Source organism: Bos indicus, chromosome 7, assembly GCF_029378745.1.
Source record: "Bos indicus isolate NIAB-ARS_2022 breed Sahiwal x Tharparkar chromosome 7, NIAB-ARS_B.indTharparkar_mat_pri_1.0, whole genome shotgun sequence".
NCBI classification, from domain to species: Eukaryota; Metazoa; Chordata; class Mammalia; order Artiodactyla; family Bovidae; genus Bos; species Bos indicus.
This window is the reverse complement of record NC_091766.1, coordinates 12,510,002-12,528,991: the sequence shown is the minus strand read 5'-3', so window position 1 is coordinate 12,528,991 and position 18,990 is coordinate 12,510,002. Positions and strand designations below refer to the sequence as shown.

Here is an 18,990-nt window from a genome sequence, read left to right as displayed (position 1 = left end):
TTGAGAAACAACAACAGACCCTTTGAATGTCAGGGTTAATGTTGACTATATGAGCATTGTTCTTACTTTAGAACTTCATTCTAGATGTTTCAGTATTTCATCTATTTTATAGATGAATAACCTGAACCACAGAAAGGCTAAATAACTTACCCAAGATCACACAGCTAAACCGGGACTGTGTGACCCACCAAAACCTGAATTTGATTCTCTGCCCTCTTCTCTTTTCCCAGGTCAGGGCAGGTGAGCTCAGTGAAAAGAAGTGCTGACACTCCAGAATAGAGGCTGAGCTGCTGCAGGGGCGACCTACTTCTCCCACTTGTTTCTTTTTAAAGATCCAGCGGCTGTTGGTGGCTTTGAGGGAAGAGGAGGTAGAGATGGCTCCACTGGCTTCTTATATCCCTTCCCCCATACTACAACTCCAAGGCGAACATCACACCTGGGCCAGCTCAGCATCATCAAAGGAGGGAGACCTTTTGCCTCATGTGGGAAATAAACCAGACAAGCCTTACTGTGTGTTAGCAGGAAGTAAGGAGGAATGTCACCTGTTTCAGTCTATTTGCTCAGTCTTCAAGCTGGGCATGATTCAGCTCAGTCTTTGCACCTGCTGTTGCTCAAGCCTGCAACACTCTTCCAAGGACCATCCTCATTGCCTGTCCCACCTCCTTCAGGACTTGCAACAGATGGTGTGACCATTCTTGACCAGTTTACAGTTCCCCCTCTCATCACAGATCCCCTTTCATACTCCCCTCCCCACCCCCCAATCCCCTATAGAATGTATAATGGTGTTGTGTATTTTGTTTCTTGTTTCCCCCACAACCACAATGTTAGCTCCACTAGGACAGGGAATTTGGACTGTTGATATTTGCAATTCCCCACCCCGCACAGTCTGAATCTTGCAGTGTGAAGCTGTGGCGGGGGGTGGGCGGGGCTCAGTTGTGTCTCTTTGAACCCCATGGACTGTAGCCCACCAGGCTCTTCTATCCATGGGATTTCCCAGGCAAGCATACTGGATCGGGTTGCCATGTTCTCCTCCAAGGAATTTTCCCGACCTAGGGATGGAACCCACGTCTCCTGTGTCTGCCACATTGGCAGGCAGGTTCTTCACCACTGGGCCACCTGTGAGGCCCCATGGACAGGTGCTAACTCAGCCTTCATCGTTCTGCCTCTACAGGTCCCAGGCATGTGGTGACCACCATGGTCTTTGGAATCATGATGCTCCCCTAATAGAAGAGGGACTGGAGCCTGGCCATAGGATGGGCACAAGTGCCAAGAGGCTCAGCATTCATGCCTGGGAAGGCCTGGGAGATGGCCCCACAGCTGGGATGCTTCGATGTTGCTCCATAATAGATTTGAGTTAGGAGGCACAGTCATCTTAACACCTTGGTTGGCTCCACGGAGAGCAGGCAGCCAGGTAGCCTTCAGCTCCAAATAGGATGAGCAGTGGGGCCAGGAAGACACAGAATTACAAGGAACACTAGTAGGGGACGAGGGGCATCAGGCTTCCTTCAGGACATCTTGTCCCCTAGTATAGCAGCTGTCCTGTTCTGCAAGGTGGAAGAAACAAGCCCTTTTGCATTCTTTTTCCTGATCATATAAAAAACCACACCTTCCCTGGAAGGGCTACAAGTCGCTGGCAGGACAGACCAACCCCACTGGAACCCAGATCCTGGTCCTCTTTACTTCCTCCACTGCCAACACCCCATTAGCTCCTCTTGCCTGATCACAGCCTGGTCTCCTCCGTCTCCCAGGTTCTGCCCAGACCCTTTCAGCCAGAGGGATCCTGTTAAGATATAAAACATACCATGCCGCTCCTTACCACAGCCCCCCAAAGGTTTCTTCTTACGAATAAAGTCCCAAATTCTCAGCCTAGCACATGAGACTCTGCATATAACACATCCGGGCTTCTCACTCAGCTAGTTCCACTCACAGTGGCCTCCTCAAAGCTCCCCATGAAGGCCAGGCACCCTCCCTGTCTGTATACTGGCTGTTCACTACCCCACAGACAGGCTTCCTCACCTCCCTCAGGACTCTGATCCGACGTCTCCCTACAGCCTCTCTCCTGTACTTCTTTGCAGTCATCTCCCCAAATGGGTTCCCCTTTTTATCTGTGTCTGTTTCTTTCCACAAAGGCAGGAAGCACACGTGGTCTGTTTTGTTCACTGCAGTGGCCACAGGGCCTAGAAAAACCCAGGCACCCAGTAGGTGCTCCTTGTCTTTGGATCTGAACAGACAGCTTTGGCCCAGCCCAGATGGGACTGTGCAGACACTGAACAAGCACAACAGCAGGGCGTGGGGTGTGTGTCTCAGGCGTGAATCCTGAGGAGAGTTCAACCCCAGGAGGGGCTGCACCCCCGTTATCCCCGACACCCCCACATCACTGGGGCAGACCCAGCCTTTGGTGGGTGTGCAACCAGCCAAGAGGGAAGGGCTTAAGTTGTAGAGAGCAAAGAAGGCAAACCAAGCACACAACTCCGGCACTAAGTCATGTTCTTTACTTCCCAGAAGTGATGGCTAAAGGGTGGGAGGTGGGGGTGAGAAAAGGAAGACAGAAAGAGCCAGTGGGAGGGAGGAGAGGGGACAGTAAAACACTGTTCTATGAAGTCTCAGGAGGCAAGTGCTCAAGGTAAAAAAGAGTCCTGGAGAATCATCCGCAGCTGCGGGAAGCATCTCGGTTTCCTTCTGTGTATAAGTCCTTGGGGGGAAAGGCTGCCGCGCTGCCACTGCATTAAATAGTTATGTACATCGCAGAGAGTCCCAGGCCGTGGGCAGGCAGGGAGGGGGGTCATTTCACCAGGGGCCGCGTTTTATCATCATCACCGCACTGGTGGGCTTTGTACTTTTTCACCTCTGCCATGTACTTGGCCCATGCATCACCTTTACTTGTTAATACCTGTGGGGGGGGGAGGAGGGATACACAGGGGGTTGGGAAGGGGATGCCAGGAACCAGGGTCAGGACTGTCCTGAGACAGCTGACCTACCCACAGCATATTGGGTCTGAGATAAAGATAAGCAGAGGCAAGTTATCTAGGAGCTGGGTTGAAAGCCCTCCTCCCCCACCCAGTACATCCATCCAAGGGCCAGATACTGAAGAGGGAGGGATGGGGCACCTCGGCCAGGCGCTGAGGCTAGAAGGAAAAGGCAACAGAGGCAGTCCCTGCCACAACCGGTCTGCTCACCTCATCCTCCGTCTTCTGCTTCTTGGCTACTATTCCCGTCTTGAGGGCTAGTTTGTTCCCGCCTCTGCGCTTGCCCACCTGGGTGAAGGGACAGAAGACTGCAACGGTTACAGGAGCCGGGGCCCGCCCTTGGCGGCGCTGAGGCCCACTACACCTTCCTAGCCCGGCCCGGTGGCCCGTCCCGACGCCGCGCCCAGCTCCGCCAGCCGGCCGACCTGCGCAGCAATCAGAGAGGAGCACACGCGACTCAGCGCCTGCCCTGGGCCCATGATGCCCAGGCAGTCCTGGGCCCCCCAGCTGTCTTCCCAGGGAGAGAGAAGAATCCCCACAGGAGGGGGATGAGCTCTGTCCTCACTATCCCCTATTACAGACCACACAGGCAGCAACAGCTCCCTTTATTGAGCACTTACTGTATACTAAGCCCTGTGCCAAGTGGCTTTGGATGTATCATCTCCTTCCACTTTCACAGTCACCTTAAGATGAAGGTGACAACCGTCCCCATTGGACAGATGAGGAAACACCTTTGAAAAGGAGAAGGCTGTCCTCTGGATCATGCTGACAGCAGACAGTGGAGCTGGATTCAGGGTCAGGTGTGTTGAGTCCAGGGAGCAGCAGTCTTAGCCACCGCCTAATGCTGTTCCCTGACACCTAACCTGGCCTGGCCTCTTTGAGGGTGCTCCCACAAATGGCCCCTCGATGACCAAATGGAAAAGGCAGTGACAACTACTGCTACTCTCATTCACAGGGGGGCACTCGGCTGCCACCCAGTTCTCACACCAGCCCAGGCCCTGTCACTTCCCATTCTTCAAATCTAAGATTTAGCCTGAACTTTCCTCCCGGTCCTCTATTTTCTCCCACAAACTGAGGGCTTCTTGTGTACCAAGGGCCGTGACAGGCTTTACAGACATCCTGTCCCTAGCCCTCAACCAGGTGTAAAGTGACCTGAGCTGCTGAGACTATTCTCACACTCATTTTTGACAGATGAAGAAACTTGACGCACCCCCACCCAAGTCCATTACTCTTAAGTCAACACTTTTTTTCTCCACACCACAGGAACTTGCTCTCAACACCAGAGACAAAGCCAGCTCAGGGTTGACAATCAATACAGGTGCCCTTTTTTAGCCTAGAGTTTCTCAATCTTAGGCACTAATGACATTTTGAACTGGATCATGTTTGCTGGGGAGGAGGAGGAGAGAGTTGTTCTGTTTCAGGATGTTGAGCAGCAGCCCTGCCCTCTGCTCATGAATGTCCGTTCTGACGACCACGGATGTCCCCAGACTTCGTCAAGTGTGGAGATGGGGTAGGGGGAAATCGTCCCCAGTTGAGAACCACTGGTTTAGTCCTTCCTGTAAGGCTTGCCCAGTGGTAATCACATAAGAAGATGCCCACTTTTGCAAGCAGGGAAAATGAGGTTAGGCCATCTCAGACGCTCCAGGAGAGCAGTGATGCCTGTCATGTTCAGCACAGCATATCCATCACCTAGCACAGTGACCAGCACAAGGTAAGGTGCTCAATAAATGGACACCGGACGAATGAGAATCATGGAACTCAAGCAAATCTCCTAGGTCACACAGTAAGCAGTCTGAGTCTTTCATTCACACAGCTCAGACTCCAGACTTGAATATGACACCCATTCCCATAGTAGAAGATGGTCTCCAAATCCAAAGTTCGGGTGAGTACCACTCAAACAGGAATTCTAGTACCCTGGTCTCCCGATCCTCGGAACGCTGTTTCCAATGGAATCCCCCGCCCCCCCAGCTCCCAGTTCCTGCGGGCAGACTCCTGGGGTCCCCATCTCCGCCCCCAGACCTCTCTTGTCGGGAATCCAGGTTCTGAATCCTCAGCGGGTGACCCGGACGGCCCCCTGATCGGGGTCAGAGGGTGGACCTGGATCCCGATCCCCTTTCTCGGTCCCGATTCCCCAGGCCAAGGAAGACCCTGGCGCCCGCCCCCACCCCCGCGGCTCCTTACGAAGCTGAGCGTGGGGCCCGGACCGCCCTTCCTCTTCGGATCCCCGGGACCCGCGGCGGCAGCGGTGGCTGGCTGATCGGGTCGCTGCGGGCCCGGGGGCGGCTCCTCCTGCCGCTGCCGCTGCTCCTCCTCCATCTTCCGCTTGAACAGCTCCAGGAAGCTGCCGTCGTTGGCGAACAAGTTCACGCCGCCCGACACCGGGCTCGAACCCGCGCCCGACACTTCATCATCCCCGCTCTCGGGCGACGTCCCGGGCCCCGACTCAGCCCATCGGCTTCCGCCGCCGCCGCCGCCACCCGCGGGGCCCGGCGCCTCCCGACCGGGAGGCTCCGCCCGTCTCCCTCGGGCAGCCATTTTGTCACCAGGTGCCGCGCAAAGGACTCCGGGAAGGCCGCTCCCGGCCCCGCGCTTGGCGCCCGACAAGCCTGGTCCCGGGCAATGCATGCCGGGAAGACCCGTCTTGGTGCTTAGGCGACCGCAGTGGGGGCGGGGCATGAGGGGCGGGGCAAATGAGGAATAAGGCCTGACGCGGCGCGCCCTCAAGCAGCTGCCCCGGCCCGCCCCGGCCCGCCCCGCCGGGTCCCGCGGAACATTATAACCCTGCTAGGCTCCTGCTGGCGTTATGCAGAGATGGTCTCTTCCGGAATGAGACTATTGTTTGGTTCTGGGTATTGTAGCTGGCTCTCGGAGTGAGGTTCCCGCTTGGGACTCGGTGGTGTACTGGCTTTTCGGGGCTAGAATCTCCTTCTGACACCCGGGATAATCTCAATGAGGGGAGAGACGTTGCCTGGCTGTGTGCTCAGCTGATACCTCGGAACCTGGGTCCCTAACTAAAACTAGCTAGAGGGCATATCTAGCCTGGTCCCCGAGAACAGAAATGGGGGTATCTCTTGATTAGGTACCTATTTCTGGGATGCAGCTTTCATTTGGAAACGGACGCAGCTCACTCCAAGGAGCTGAGAGGTTCATATCTGCAAATCAGGGTATTACTTTATGTGCTGCTGCTGCTAAGTCGCTTCAGTCGTGTCCGATTCTGTGCGACCCCATAGACGGAAGCCCACCAGGCTCCCCCATCCCTGGGATTCTCCAAGCAAGAACACTGGAGTGGGTTGCCATTTCCTTCTCCAATGCATGAAAGTGAAAAGTGAAAGTGAAGTTCTTTATGTGCTAGAGTACTGAAATGAAGCCGCGGATATTTCTAGGTTGGAGTCTCCAACTAAGGTATTCTAAGTCACTTCAGTCGTGTCCGACTCTGTGCGACCCCATAGACGGCAGCCCACCAGGCTCCCCCATCCCTGGGATTCTCCAGGCAAGAACACTGGAGTGGGTTGCCATTTCCTTCTCCAATGCATGAAAGTGAAAAGTGAAAGTGAAGTCGCTCAGTCGTGTCCGACTCTTAGCGACCCCATGGACTGCAGCCTACCAGGCTCCTCCATCCATGGGATTTTCCAGGCAAGAGTACTGGAGTGGGTCCGCAAAAGGGCCTGGGACCAAGCATATATTCCTGCCCAGGGCAGAGTTTAAAACAGAATTGGCTGAATTGAAGTTTCCCCTCGAACCTGGGGTAAAGTGGAAGCAGGCTTTGGGGAATCGGGTGCCTTCTACGACAAGGATGCAAGCCCGCATAGGAGCTCAGGGCTCACTAGACAAGGATCTGCGGACCTCGCCCACAACTGGAGTAATTCTCTCTCTAACCCACTCGCAGCGCCGAAACTTGTCTCCAGCCAAACTAATCGGTTCGTCTGTGATTGGTTTGCATCCGGAGCCCGATGGCTCCCAGCCAATTGAATGACAGAAGAGACGTACCTGAGGGGTGCTGGGACCCAGTTCGGAGAATAGGGGCGGGAAATGATCGACAAGAAGTTGAGCCTATGGAGTCAGGTCAGGGGGGGACCTCGGAACTAACTTCTTGAAAAGGGCATGGAATGGGTGTTTGGTTGGTTGCTAAGGGGAGGTTGGCGCTACCGGGACGTGAGAGTGTTTGGTGAAAGTAAGAAAAGATGTAGCCAATGAAAGGAGTGCTGCTAGACTTAGAGGCCAATCAGTAAAGGGGGTATCCTGGGATGTACCAATGCATTAATTAGACAGGGGGAGTCTTTGAAGAAAATGTAGACAAGAGGCTGACATGGTGAAGCTTGGAAGGGAAGACATTGGACATATAGCTTCTATTAGCTCCTAGAAGTTAAGCTATGAGGAAATTAGTTCACCCTTCTAGCCCTGATGGGGATATGATAGGAAAGTTCCCCTGCAGGTAATTTGCATGGTGCGCTCCGCTTGATCACGTGGGCCGGTTCCAAGATGGCGGCAGGGGTGGCCGGGTGGGGGGTTGAGGCAGAGGAGTTCGAGGATGCCCCTGATGTGGAGCCGCTGGAGCCCACGCTTAGCAACATCATCGAGCAGCGCAGCCTTAAGTGGATCTTCGTTGGGGGCAAAGGTGGAGTTGGCAAAACAACCTGCAGGTAAAAGGGCTGCGGTGGGGGCCGGGAAAACGGGTGGGATGTACCACAGGGTGAAGGGGAGGCGAAAGACCGGGTCTTACAGCACCCCAGCACCAGCCGGGCAAGAGGGCTGGGGCGGGGTCTTCTGGATTGTACTCTTCAGAAGTTATCTGGAGCAAATGGAAGATATCTCCTGAAAGCCGGCCGGGCACCCCCTGAGTTGGACCATCCCTTTTGGGGCACAAGGGCTGAACCACGTTGAATACAGCGCACGGGGTCCGGGAGAGCATTTAGATGTCCCATCAGGTAGACTGTACCAGAGTGTGCCCAGAGAAGGGGAGGGGCACCTGAGCGAACTATCCTAATCTGGTGAACCTTGGCATTCTCTGCCCACGTGGGGGTGGAAGGCGGGAGGGAGGGCACATGATCAGGCTATCCCAATCAGCTGGGAGGAGAGGGAGGGATCCCCCGAGCAGATTACCCTGGACAAATGGACCGAACCACCGAGTTTAGCAAGAGGTGCAAAGGACCCCTTAGCTTAGCGTTGAGGGAGCGGACACAGGGTCAGGCTATGCTGGCTGGACAGCCAGATCGTGATGCCACTCTGTGCCAGCGAAGAAGCAGGCATCACACCAGACTGACACACTCAGCCGAATCTTACCAGTCTAGTCAGGTGAAAGGTTCAGTAGGTGAGATCTGAGAGGGTCCCACTGCAGAGATTGAGGCCTGATCCCACAGTCCTCCATACTCTTCTCTCAAGGCCCTTACTGATCCAGGTCCCCTGCTCCTGCGACCCTTCATCTCCCCTTGCAGACCTAGGGAGCAGAGCCTGACTCTTCACCACCACCCCCCCCCCACCTTTTGACCTTTCTTTTGCCCAGCTGCAGCCTAGCAGTCCAGCTGTCCAAGGGGCGGGAGAGTGTTCTGATCATCTCCACCGACCCAGCCCACAACATCTCCGATGCATTTGACCAGAAGTTCTCCAAGGTGCCTACCAAGGTCAAAGGCTATGACAACCTCTTTGCCATGGTGAGTGCAATAGGGCTCAGGCCTACGCCACGCCCCACCCCCCAATTCTGTCAAAGGCACCTTCAGGCCTTTCCTGTAAACACCCATCATTAGCTACCATGTCCTGCCGGTTCTCCAGCCTCTTGTCTCTCCACTTTCCCCTCTTCAGCATACCCACAGGGGACTGGGTGAGAGACGTTTGTGGATCAGAAAGGAAACCAGAGTAGCTGGAGATTGTGAGCAAGGGGAGGGGAGGGAGACATCAATAAGAGTCACATGGTATAGGACCTAGCAGGCCACTGGGAGCACTTCAGCTTTGTTTCCAAGTTTATACATATTTTTATATTTATTTTTATTACGTATTTGGTTGCTCTGGACCTTAGTGCCAGGTCTTAGTTGCAGCACACAGAATCTTTAGTTGCAGCATGTGGGATCTAGTTTCCCAACCAGGTGTTGAACCCAGGTCCCCTGCATTGGGAGGGTGGAGTCTTAGGCACTGGACCACTAGGGAAGTCCCTGATTCCAAGTTTAATGGGAAGCTGTTTGTTTTAAGCCGAATAATGTCATGGGCCTCATCGTTTTTCGAAAAGTTCCCTGTAGCTTTCATGAAGAGATTGGACTCTAAAGTCAAGAATGAAAACAAAGAGAACTGGGACAGTGACCAGACTAGAAATGGTGGCAGCCAAAACTTGGTGGGGAGGGAGGTGAGAAGTGGCAAAATTTGGGATTTATTTTCATTTGTTTGGCTGCAGTGGGTCTTCATTGTCATATACAGGGGCTTCTGTTGCAGTATGTGGGTTTAGTTGCCTCATGGCATTGGGATCTTAGTTCCCTGACCGGGTATTGTGTCTGCATCCCCTGCATTGGAAGGCGGATTCTTAACCACTAGACCACCAGGGAAATCCCTGGGATGTATTTTGGAATTAAAGCAGTTTGACTGTTTGGTTATAATGCATGAGGAAAAGAAATGAATTCAGTACATGTCTTAGTTGACTCCCTGGGCAACTGAGATGGAGAAGACTGGGAGAGGAGCAGGTGTAGAAGGCAAAAATGGGGAATTTTATTTGGCTTAGTGAGACCAAGGTGCCCACTGGTCATCCAGATGGAGACATCAGGACAGTGGCTTAGTTATATGAGCCTAGAGGAAGAGGTTGGCATTGAGAGTCATTGTCCCAAGGGTGATATTTATTTAAAGCTGCATGAATAGAGGAAAGAGTGAGAGAATAGAGAGGCCTAGAAACAACTCTGGGGGCATATCAGCATTTAGGGTCCAGCAGAGAAAGAGGAAGAATCAGTGAAAGAGGCCAAGGAGGAGCCCCAGGTGAGGTGGGAGGGAAGCAAGATAGTCCCGGCTCCTAAACTTGAGGAGGACAAAGGGACTTGGGCAGAAAGATTGCTGGCTCTGACAGGCACATCTGTTTTAAGCAGATCACCCTGGGAATGGGCACAACAGCCTGCCTGGAGTGGGTGAACCAAAGTGGAGACAGTGATCACCATGATGGGAGCAGAGAAGTGAGCGTGGCCATCCCTGGAGGGAAATGGGAACGAGCGTTAAGGAAGGCTTTTCTGAGAAAGGAGATGCTAAGAGCACGTGTGTTTGCTGATACAAATGCTTCAGAGAATTCTCTGGCAGTCCAGTGGTTAGAGCTCTGGGCTCTCTCTCTTTACTGAGGACCAGGTTCAACCGCTGGTTCAGGAACTAAGGTCCCAGAAGCTGTTCAGCGTGGCCCAAAAAAAAAAAAAAATGCTTCAGGAGGGAATAAGGATGCTAGCCGAGGAGGGGCCTCAAGTGGGCGTCTGCTTGCTCCAGTGCACAGACCCAGGACTTGGGCTCTGCCAGGACCAGGGGCTTGGAAGGAAGGACTGGGGCATTTTCTAGGGTGAAATGAGAGTGTTGGTGGCCAGTGGCTTCACTTTCTCACTGAGGCACAAGCCCCAGCAGAGACTGCGGGCCACTTGTGAAAGAAAGTGTTTGAGGAAGGAGAAGATGTGGCGTTAATACTCCCACCGGTGCATTGTCTGGCTCGTCAAATGCCCATTGGAGATTAGCGATCAGCAGTGGGGAGCAAGGTGAAGCTATTTGTCAGGCGTGTTCCTCGGATGTTTACCTTGGTGCAGCCATGCCAGCGAGCTGCAAATAATGAGAATGGTGCTTTTGCCAACTGCAGAGGGAAAAGAGAGTGTGTGTATGCAGAAGCATCCTTTGGAGACTCGGCTGGATAAGGGTGCTGGCCAAGAGGAACACCGACAGTGAACAAGGGGGCAGAGGGGTGGGGATGAGGTGGCCCAGAGAGATCTAGAAGTTGAGAGAGCTGGGGTCAAAGAGTGGGCCAGTAGCTAGGACTAACCCATCAAGGGTGTGACTTCCCCCACAGGGAAGTGGTCTCTGAGGCCAGGGAGTTGAGGGATTCACCACAGAAACCATGAACTCAGAAAGAAGAGGTACGGGCTTCCCTGGTGGCTCAGTGGTAAAGAATCCACCTACAATGCTGGAGACACGGGTTTGATCCCCGCGATGCAGGAGGATCCCACGTGCCGAAGAGCAACTAAGCCCATGTGCTGCAACCGTTGAACCTGTGCTCTAGAGCCTGGGTGCTGCAACTACTGAAGCCCGAGAGCCCTAGAGCTTGTGCTCCCCAAAAAGAGAAGCCGCCGCGATGAGAAGCCTGCACACTACAATTAGAGAAAAGCCCTTGCAGCAAAGAAGAACTCAGCATTGCCAAAAATAAATAAAATAATTATTAAAAAAAAAAGAAGAAAAAGAGGTAACGCAGGCAGAGGATAGAGAGGCATTGAGTGCAAGACAGGCCAGGGACCCCAGGCTGGTTATCCTTTCATGGATCCTACATCCAAGTTGAGGAGCTACTCTGTGCCACACACTTCCCAGGTATTGGGGACACCACAGTGAACAAGACAATCCAAACCTCTTCCCTCATGGGGCCGGCACTCTGGTGTGGAGATGGTGATAAATGTGATAAGTAGACACCATGTGCGTGTGTGCTTAGTTGCTAAGTTGTGTCTGACTCCATTATGGTCCCATGGACTGTAGCACACCAGGCTCCTCTCTCCATAGGATTTCCCAGGCAAGAATACTGGAGTGGGTTTCCGTTTCCTTCTCCAGGGGATCTTCAAGAGGCCAGATGTTAAGGAGAAAGGAAAAGAGGGCCGCGGGGGCTAGGGCTGCACTGTTAGGTTGGGCATTTAAGGAAGACTCATGTTACAGGACTGATCTGGAAGAGGTCCTGGGCTGGGTCGGGGAACAGCCAGTGAAAAGTCCCTGCAGGGACTTCCCCAGCAGTCCAGTGGTTAAGACCCCGTGCTTCCACTGCAGGCGGCACGGGTTCGATCCCTTTTCAGGGAACTCAGATCCCACACATTGCGTGATGTGGCCAGATAAAAAGAAAAGGCCTTGAAGTGGGCTCTGGGTTCCATCTGGGCACTGAGGACAGTTGACAATCTTCCATCTGCTTGTTTGACAATCTGTGGTCGCTGAATACCTGAAGTGCCTAAGGGAGGGGTCATGGCACCTCGGGGGTCTCCTCAGCTGTGACCAATGGTGGGCTGTGCTCAGGTGCACCCCAGGCTCCCTCAGGCTCTGTGCCTCGGTGCCAAGGCCCCAGCCACAGCAGCCTGAATCTTGACCCCTTCGGCCCGAAGGAGATTGACCCCAGCCTGGGCGTGGCGGAGCTGCCAGACGAGTTCTTTGAAGAGGACAACATGCTGAGCATGGGCAAAAAGATGATGCAAGAAGCTATGAGCGCATTCCCAGGCATCGACGAGGCCATGAGCTACGCAGAGGTGATGAGGTCAGGCGCGGCCAGGGGTACTGGGTGCTGCCTGGGGCTGGGGGCAGAAGAAAGGGCAGAGCGGGCCTGACCCTCTTCTCCCTGCAGGCTGGTGAAGGGCATGAACTTCTCCGTGGTGGTGTTCGACACTGCGCCCACAGGCCACACGCTGAGGCTGCTCAACTTCCCCACCATCGTCGAGCGGGGGCTTGGCCGCCTCATGCAGATCAAGAACCAGATCAGCCCCTTCATCTCACAGGCAGGCAGGGCCCCCGGGCAGCCAGGAATCCCCTGAGTCAGAGCAGGGCTCCCAGTCACACCGTGACAAAGGCCTTTACCACGTGCCCTCTCACTCAGCGCTTCCCAGTGGGTGGGTTGGGTCTTCACTGTGGAGGAACTGTCCGCCCCCCTCCACAGCCCTCGGTGTCCCTGCCTCCACCTCTTGAGTGCCCCAGACAGAGCTTGAAACCACATACAGTAAGTCCAGTACATATGAACGAGTCCCGTTCTGAGATCAAGTTTGTAAGTCCAGTTTGTCCGTAAGTTCAACACAGAAACCAGGTACCCAAAGAACACAGTTGTCTTTGTAGTTCTCTACTGTACTGTTGTTTAATTGCTCAGTCGCTTCTGACTTTGTTGTGACCCCATGAACTGTAGCCCACCAGGCTCCTCTGTCCATGGGATTTCCCAGGCAAGAATTCGGGAGTTGGTTGTCATTTCCTTCACCAGGGGATCTTCCCAACCCAGGGATCAAACCTGAGTCTCCTGCATCAGCAGGCGGGTTCTTTACTGCTGAGCCCCCAGGGAAGCCCATACCATACTGTAATGGGTTTATAATACTTCTTGCACAAATAATACATAAAAAATACAAAAAATAAAACATTTTTAAGTTCACAGGGCAGTACCTTAGAAAGTGCAGTAGTGCAGTACAACAGTTGGCATACAGATCCGGCAAGAAGAGTTACTGACTGGAGAAGGGAGAGGAGGTCGAAGGTGGTAGAGCTGAAGGATCGTCAGCAATAGGAGACAGAGGGCAAGCTGCAGTTTCAGTCGCGCCTGACATTAATAGCACAAGCTCTGGTTTCTGGCTGAAACCAGATGTATGTTTGTATCTTCAAAAGTTCACGACTTGAAGGTTCCTCTTTAGGGGACTTACCGTATCCAGAGCCAGGTGACCCAGGTTCAGATGCACTGCACTCTGGTGTGATACTGCTCTGTGACCTCAAGTCACGTCCCCTCTCTAGGCCATGTCTGTCAAATGGAGAGCATGCGAATCCCCCCACCATGGGTTATTGTTAGCACAAACATGACAACCCTACTGACCCCACGCTTCTGCACACCACTCCCACCTCCCTGGTTATGGGTGGTCCCCTAGTGGGGACTTGAATCTCAGGTAGTAACTTTTTTTTCTATTGGTGGTTGCTCTGGGTCTCCATTTCTGCGAGGGCTTTTCTCTAGTTACAGCAAGCGGAGATTACTCTCTAGTTGCAGTGCCTGGGCTTCTCACTGCAGTGGCTTCTCTTGTTTCAGAGCACAGTCTCTAGGTGCAGGGGCTTCCGTAGTTGGGGCATACAGGCTTAGTTGCTCCTCAGCATGTGGGATCTTCTGGGATCAGGGATCAAACTCATGTCTCCCGCTTTGGCAGGTGGATTCTTAACCACTGAGCCATCAGGGAAGCCCCCCTCAGATAGTAAAATTTGTGGAGCATTTCCTGTGTGCCAGGCACCCTTCTGAGTGTGTGACAGTGTGTTGTATAGGACAGCAGCTCTACACATGGGGAAACCGAGGCACTAACCTGGCCATGGCCCCACAAAAATGGCAGAGCTGGGGCTGGACCCGTATGATCTGCTCAAGGGCCCACATCTTAAACCACTGGGAGGTGTTGGGATTCGTTTCCTCCCATCTCCCCCCATCCGCCCTGCCCTCCCCAACCAAGTTGTCTAGTGAGCTGGACCCAGGGAGTGTAATGGGCACCAGGTAAACCATGAGCCCTCTCCCATCCCCATAGATGTGCAACATGCTGGGCCTCGGCGACATGAACGCAGACCAGCTGGCCTCCAAGCTAGAGGAGACGCTGCCTGTCATCCGCTCGGTCAGCGAGCAGTTCAAGGACCCTGTGAGTTCAGGTCCAGGTGGGCGGTGAGAGGCTCCGGGAACCACGGGGACAGGGCTGAGACCTGCCCTTCCCTGTCCTCTCTTGCCTCCTGCAGGAGCAAACAACCTTCATCTGTGTGTGCATCGCGGAGTTCCTGTCCCTGTATGAAACCGAACGGCTGATCCAGGAGCTGGCCAAGTGCAAGATTGACACGCACAACATCATCGTCAACCAGCTCGTCTTCCCTGATCCCGAGAAGCCCTGCAAGATGTGTGAGGCCCGCCACAAGATCCAAGCCAAGTACCTGGATCAGGTGTGCACACCCACCCTCCCGCCAGTCTCACACTTTGACCCCAGAAGCTGCGGTCTAGCCCAGCCCAGCCGGCCTAGCTGACCTTTTACTGTGTTCTCTGATCTTTTGCTCCATCTCACTCTCTGTTCATCTGCCTAATCCCCTGCCCTTCATCTCCTGCTTCAGACCTAATTCTGGCCTTTGTAGACTAGCTGGCCTGGGTATCTCTGATCCTGGGGAGTGGGAGGTCCAGGCCTGTGATCTCTGACCTCACTGGCGCCACTCCCACCCATGACCCTGTGAAGTCCTTGCTCATATTCTCTCCCTGACCTGAGACCCCCCAGCCTGACCCTTTACACCGATCACATCCTATCCCTGCCCCGGGGCCCCCTGACTGCTGCCTTCTGCCCCCGCCACAGATGGAGGACCTATATGAAGACTTCCACATTGTGAAGCTGCCGCTGCTGCCCCATGAGGTTCGGGGAGCAGACAAGGTCAACACCTTCTCCGCTCTCCTCCTGGAGCCCTACAAGCCCCCCAGCGCGCAGTAGCACCTCCACCAGCCCCAGCTGCCATTTCACACCCACCCGCCACCCACCGGGGCAGAGTTTGCACAAAGTTCCCCCCCTAATACAGGGGAACCACTTGGGGGATGGGAGGCGGGGAGGGGGTCTTTTCCCCCTGGTGGGGCTGGGGGAGCTATAGCTGCCCCCCACCTCTCCCCACTTCTCCTCCCTCAATAAAATGATCTTAAACTTCTGTGGATATTGATATGAGGTGGGAGCTGGGGCTTAATACCTTCATGTACAGTTGCACAGGTTGTACACTGCACAAAGATGTCACATCCAGAGAGGCATTGTCACAACAGAAATCTAATAGAGATGCATGTTTATTGTGGCAATTTTGGAAGGAGGGTTCTTTGGTAAAGGGGTGCTGTTTTCTTGGTCTTTATGGGTCAGGGTGTCCTTCAGGGCTGTAAAGCCTGGAGTAGAAGAAGTTCCATCTGCCCACGTCCTTCAGGGCTTAGAGCGTGGGAACCAAGAGGCCCCTTGGCCAGCCCCAGGCTGGCGGGGAGCGGATTAGGCCGGCAGCGGGCCCAGCACTGCCTGCTGTTTGGTTTGCGAATTAGTGGGCGCCCTGGGCAGAGGCTGGGCTTGCCAGACTGGGGATTAACAGTCTCCACCCACCTCTCCCCCACAACCAATTCCTGTTCTATGGAATGGCGTGGCATCAGCCTGTCCCAGCACAGGACTGCAACAGGGGGGCAGTTTAGGGGACAAGATGACAAAAAAACTCAGAGGCTAGAGGGGCCCTGAAGTCCCATCCTGCCCCCAGAACAGTCTTAGTGGCCTGTAGCATGTTTCCTGCAGTTTGAGTACCAGTCCCCTGTTCTTAAAATGGAGACAGAAGTGTGGCCATTCATAGGGCCCTGGCACAAATTCACCTGACCTTGGAAGGGTCAGCACACCAGCCTGAAAGACACCTAACAGTCCACCTTCTCCCCTTCACGCTTCCCTCTGCCACTCCCTGGACAGTCATTGTCACACCCTGCTTGAGAGACCCAGGATTGACATGATCTTGGGCATTTGCAAGTTCCAAGCTGGCGCTAAATGTGGGTGGGGGAGGAAGGGGTGCTTGGGGACACACATGAGTCAGGAAGCAGTGTTTAGATAGCACACATCCAGGATCTAGGTGGGCTAGGGTGTGCATATGTAAGGGGAACCCAGCCACGAGCCTAGACGTGTCCCCCCCAAATCCGTCGGGTTGCATACAAGCCAGTATAGGCAGGTCCATGTCAGGGAAGTGCTTATAACCTAACCAAACTGCTCAGGGTTCAAATCCCAGGTGTGTCATGAAAGGGCTGTGTGTCATCTGGGCCTCAGTTTAGCGGGAATAATAGCGGGAATAACAAAGTCACCAAGTTCACATTACCTGCTTGTAAAGACACAATGAGATGAAATAGGTAACGCCTTTACAACAGCCCCAGGCATGTACCTGCCAAGGAGTGTTTGTTAATATTCACTGTTACAATTAGTAAGCATGTGAACTAGCCTGGGCAACCTGCCTCCGCCCCAGCAGGGGTCCAGCAGTCAAAAGTGTGTGGGGATACTGGGAGCTGGAGGATGGGAGATGAGCACGGGGGTGGGGGAGTGAGGGGAGGGCTGGTAGCTGTGTGTAAGGATACATCCAAAGAAATAGGGGCCTCAGGTCGGGTATGAAATGAAGTGAAAGTTGCTCAGTCATGTCTGACTCTGCGATCCCATGGACTATACAGTCCATGGAATTCTCTAGGCCAGAATCCTGGAGTGGGTAGCCTTTCTCTTCTTCAGGGGATCTTCCCAACCCAGAGATTGAACCCAGGTCTCTGCATTGCAGGTGGATTCTTAACCAGCTGAGCTACAAGGGAAGCCAGGATGAGTATGGAGCCCATCAAGCTGAAGCCTGTCCCCTCCCCAGTTGCCTTAGCTACCAGCATCACTCCTCACCCTCTTTTATGAGCTGTCCAGCAGCTGGACAGCGGAGGCATGGGTCCGAGGACAGACAGTCCCGGCTGGTTCCTAATTACCCCGGGTGGGGCAGACACCTGCTGGGTTAGGAACACAGCGTCCTGGCTGGCCAGACCTCAGGGTGGGGTCGAGTGGAGCCATATGCACTTCTGGAGCTAGGGTGGACTGGAGAGTCTGAGGGACACTCCCGGACGCCCCTCTTGGGGCTAGAGCCCTGAGCCTCTGCCCCTCCCACACTGGACTATGCATTCAAAGTTGAGGATGGAGGGTTGTCTGTGCCAGGCTAGAGTGCCCCCTGTGTAGGTGTGCCTCTGAAAGGAGAACATGTGTCCTGTATCCGTGCCAAGTGTGGGGACAAAGTTTTGTGTCCCTAAGCTTGTGTGTTCATGACAATGACGAAAGTGACTGCAACCCAGGGTGTGTGTACGCACCTGCCCGCCACCACCCAAAGTGAGGGGGTGTTGGGGAGGGTGTGTCTTATGGATTGACGTACAAATAAATGCAGGTGAATTTCATGAGGGATTATGGCCTGACTCCTGGATGTGACCCTCTGGGTCTGTGGGACTGTTGGGAGGGGTCAGTGTTGCACAAATACGTCTTTGCAACATGGGCAAATCTAAGGGGCCACCAGACCTGGATCTGATCCCAGGACTGTGGGCTGCTGGGTTGAGGGGTGGTGCTCCTGCATCTAATGTGTGGTCAATTCAGTTCAGTCCCTCAGTCATGCCCGATTCTTTGTGACCCCATGGACTGCCACACGCCAGACTTCCCTGTCCATCACCAACTCCCAGAGCGTGCTCAAACTCATGTGATCACAGGTGTTTTTGTATGGGGGAGATCAGGAATAAATGTAGGCTACTTCCCTCTGTGTGATGGTCGCCTGTGTGATGGTGTTCTGGGGTTGGGCTGTGGTCTGCACTTGGCTGGTTGTGTGACCTTGTGTGTGTCTTTATTACCTAGTACAATTATGAAGGAATTCAGTGCTTGGGTCCCTGCCCTTGTGTTCCTGGATGGCTGTTTGGAGCACTGTGTGGGTGCCTGAGAGCTGAGAACCTGGTGGGTTTGGTTTAGGGTCCATTGGCTTTATATCTGCATGTTAGTGGGGGTGGGGTATGGCTAAGTGTCTCTTGTGTGACTCTGGAAATCTTTGTGACTGTGTAACTTCTTTCTGGGTCACGGTGATTGTGGGAGGCTGTGTTGAGGAAAGTTGAATTTGTGTCTGGATCTATGGTATGTTTCCATGTGCATCTTTATGGTTAATTTACAGGTGAGTTTCGAGTGACCCAGCCTCACTGAGCAGTGTGTGTACAACTGGGTTGGGTAAAGACAGGGTTCCTGCCCCCTCCCCGAGCTCTAGGGCTAAAGTTTCTGGGACCTGCCAGTGACTGACTGACTGGGAGACAGGACAGGGAGGAGCTAGGGAGGTCAGGGTGAATTCTCCACCCTCTGCCCCAGGTAACAAACTGAGGAGACTTCAAACAAAGTTCTTAGGCTGTAACTGTGCAACTGACTGGGGGGAGGGCCAGGGAAGGGCCACCCAAGTCCACTCCCCAGCCCCCTCCCTCACAGAATCTGGCTTAAGCCCCACCCAACACTGAAGCCACCCACCCAGCCCATCCTGTCCTTGTCCCAAGTGTCCCTGAACCAGCCATCAGGTGAGAAGGACCCAGGCCTGGGGGAACCGGGAACCCTGAGGACAAGTCTGTCTTCGAGGGAGA

The 18,990-nt window shown here is 54.0% G+C and overlaps 2 protein-coding genes across 3 annotated transcripts; one reads left to right on the top strand and one right to left on the bottom strand.

The window, feature by feature from the left end:
- Positions 1–2,470: 2,470 nt before the first annotated feature.
- On the bottom strand, positions 2,471–5,575 carry TRIR (telomerase RNA component interacting RNase). Of its 2 annotated transcripts, XM_019964065.2 has the most exons (3): positions 5,148–5,551; positions 3,177–3,254; positions 2,471–2,890 (listed from the first exon to the last, which is right to left on the bottom strand). In XM_019964065.2, the coding sequence occupies exons 1-3, from the start codon at positions 5,499–5,501 to the stop codon at positions 2,783–2,785; spliced, it is 540 nt and encodes a 179-aa protein (XP_019819624.2). In that variant the 5' UTR covers positions 5,502–5,551; the 3' UTR covers positions 2,471–2,782. The 2 variants fall into 2 exon arrangements, with proteins under 2 accessions (XP_019819624.2, XP_019819625.2); XM_019964066.2 differs by lacking the exon at positions 2,471–2,890 and having other exon boundaries at positions 3,178–3,254; positions 5,171–5,575.
- Positions 5,576–7,421: 1,846 nt separating this feature from the next.
- GET3 (guided entry of tail-anchored proteins factor 3, ATPase) lies at positions 7,422–15,524 on the top strand. Its single transcript, XM_019964063.2, has 7 exons — positions 7,422–7,606; positions 8,467–8,614; positions 12,251–12,399; positions 12,487–12,637; positions 14,387–14,494; positions 14,589–14,786; positions 15,185–15,524. Exons 1-7 carry the CDS (start codon positions 7,446–7,448, stop codon positions 15,314–15,316), a joined length of 1,047 nt encoding a protein of 348 aa, XP_019819622.1. The 5' UTR covers positions 7,422–7,445; the 3' UTR covers positions 15,317–15,524.
- The last annotated feature ends 3,466 nt before the right edge of the window (positions 15,525–18,990 follow it).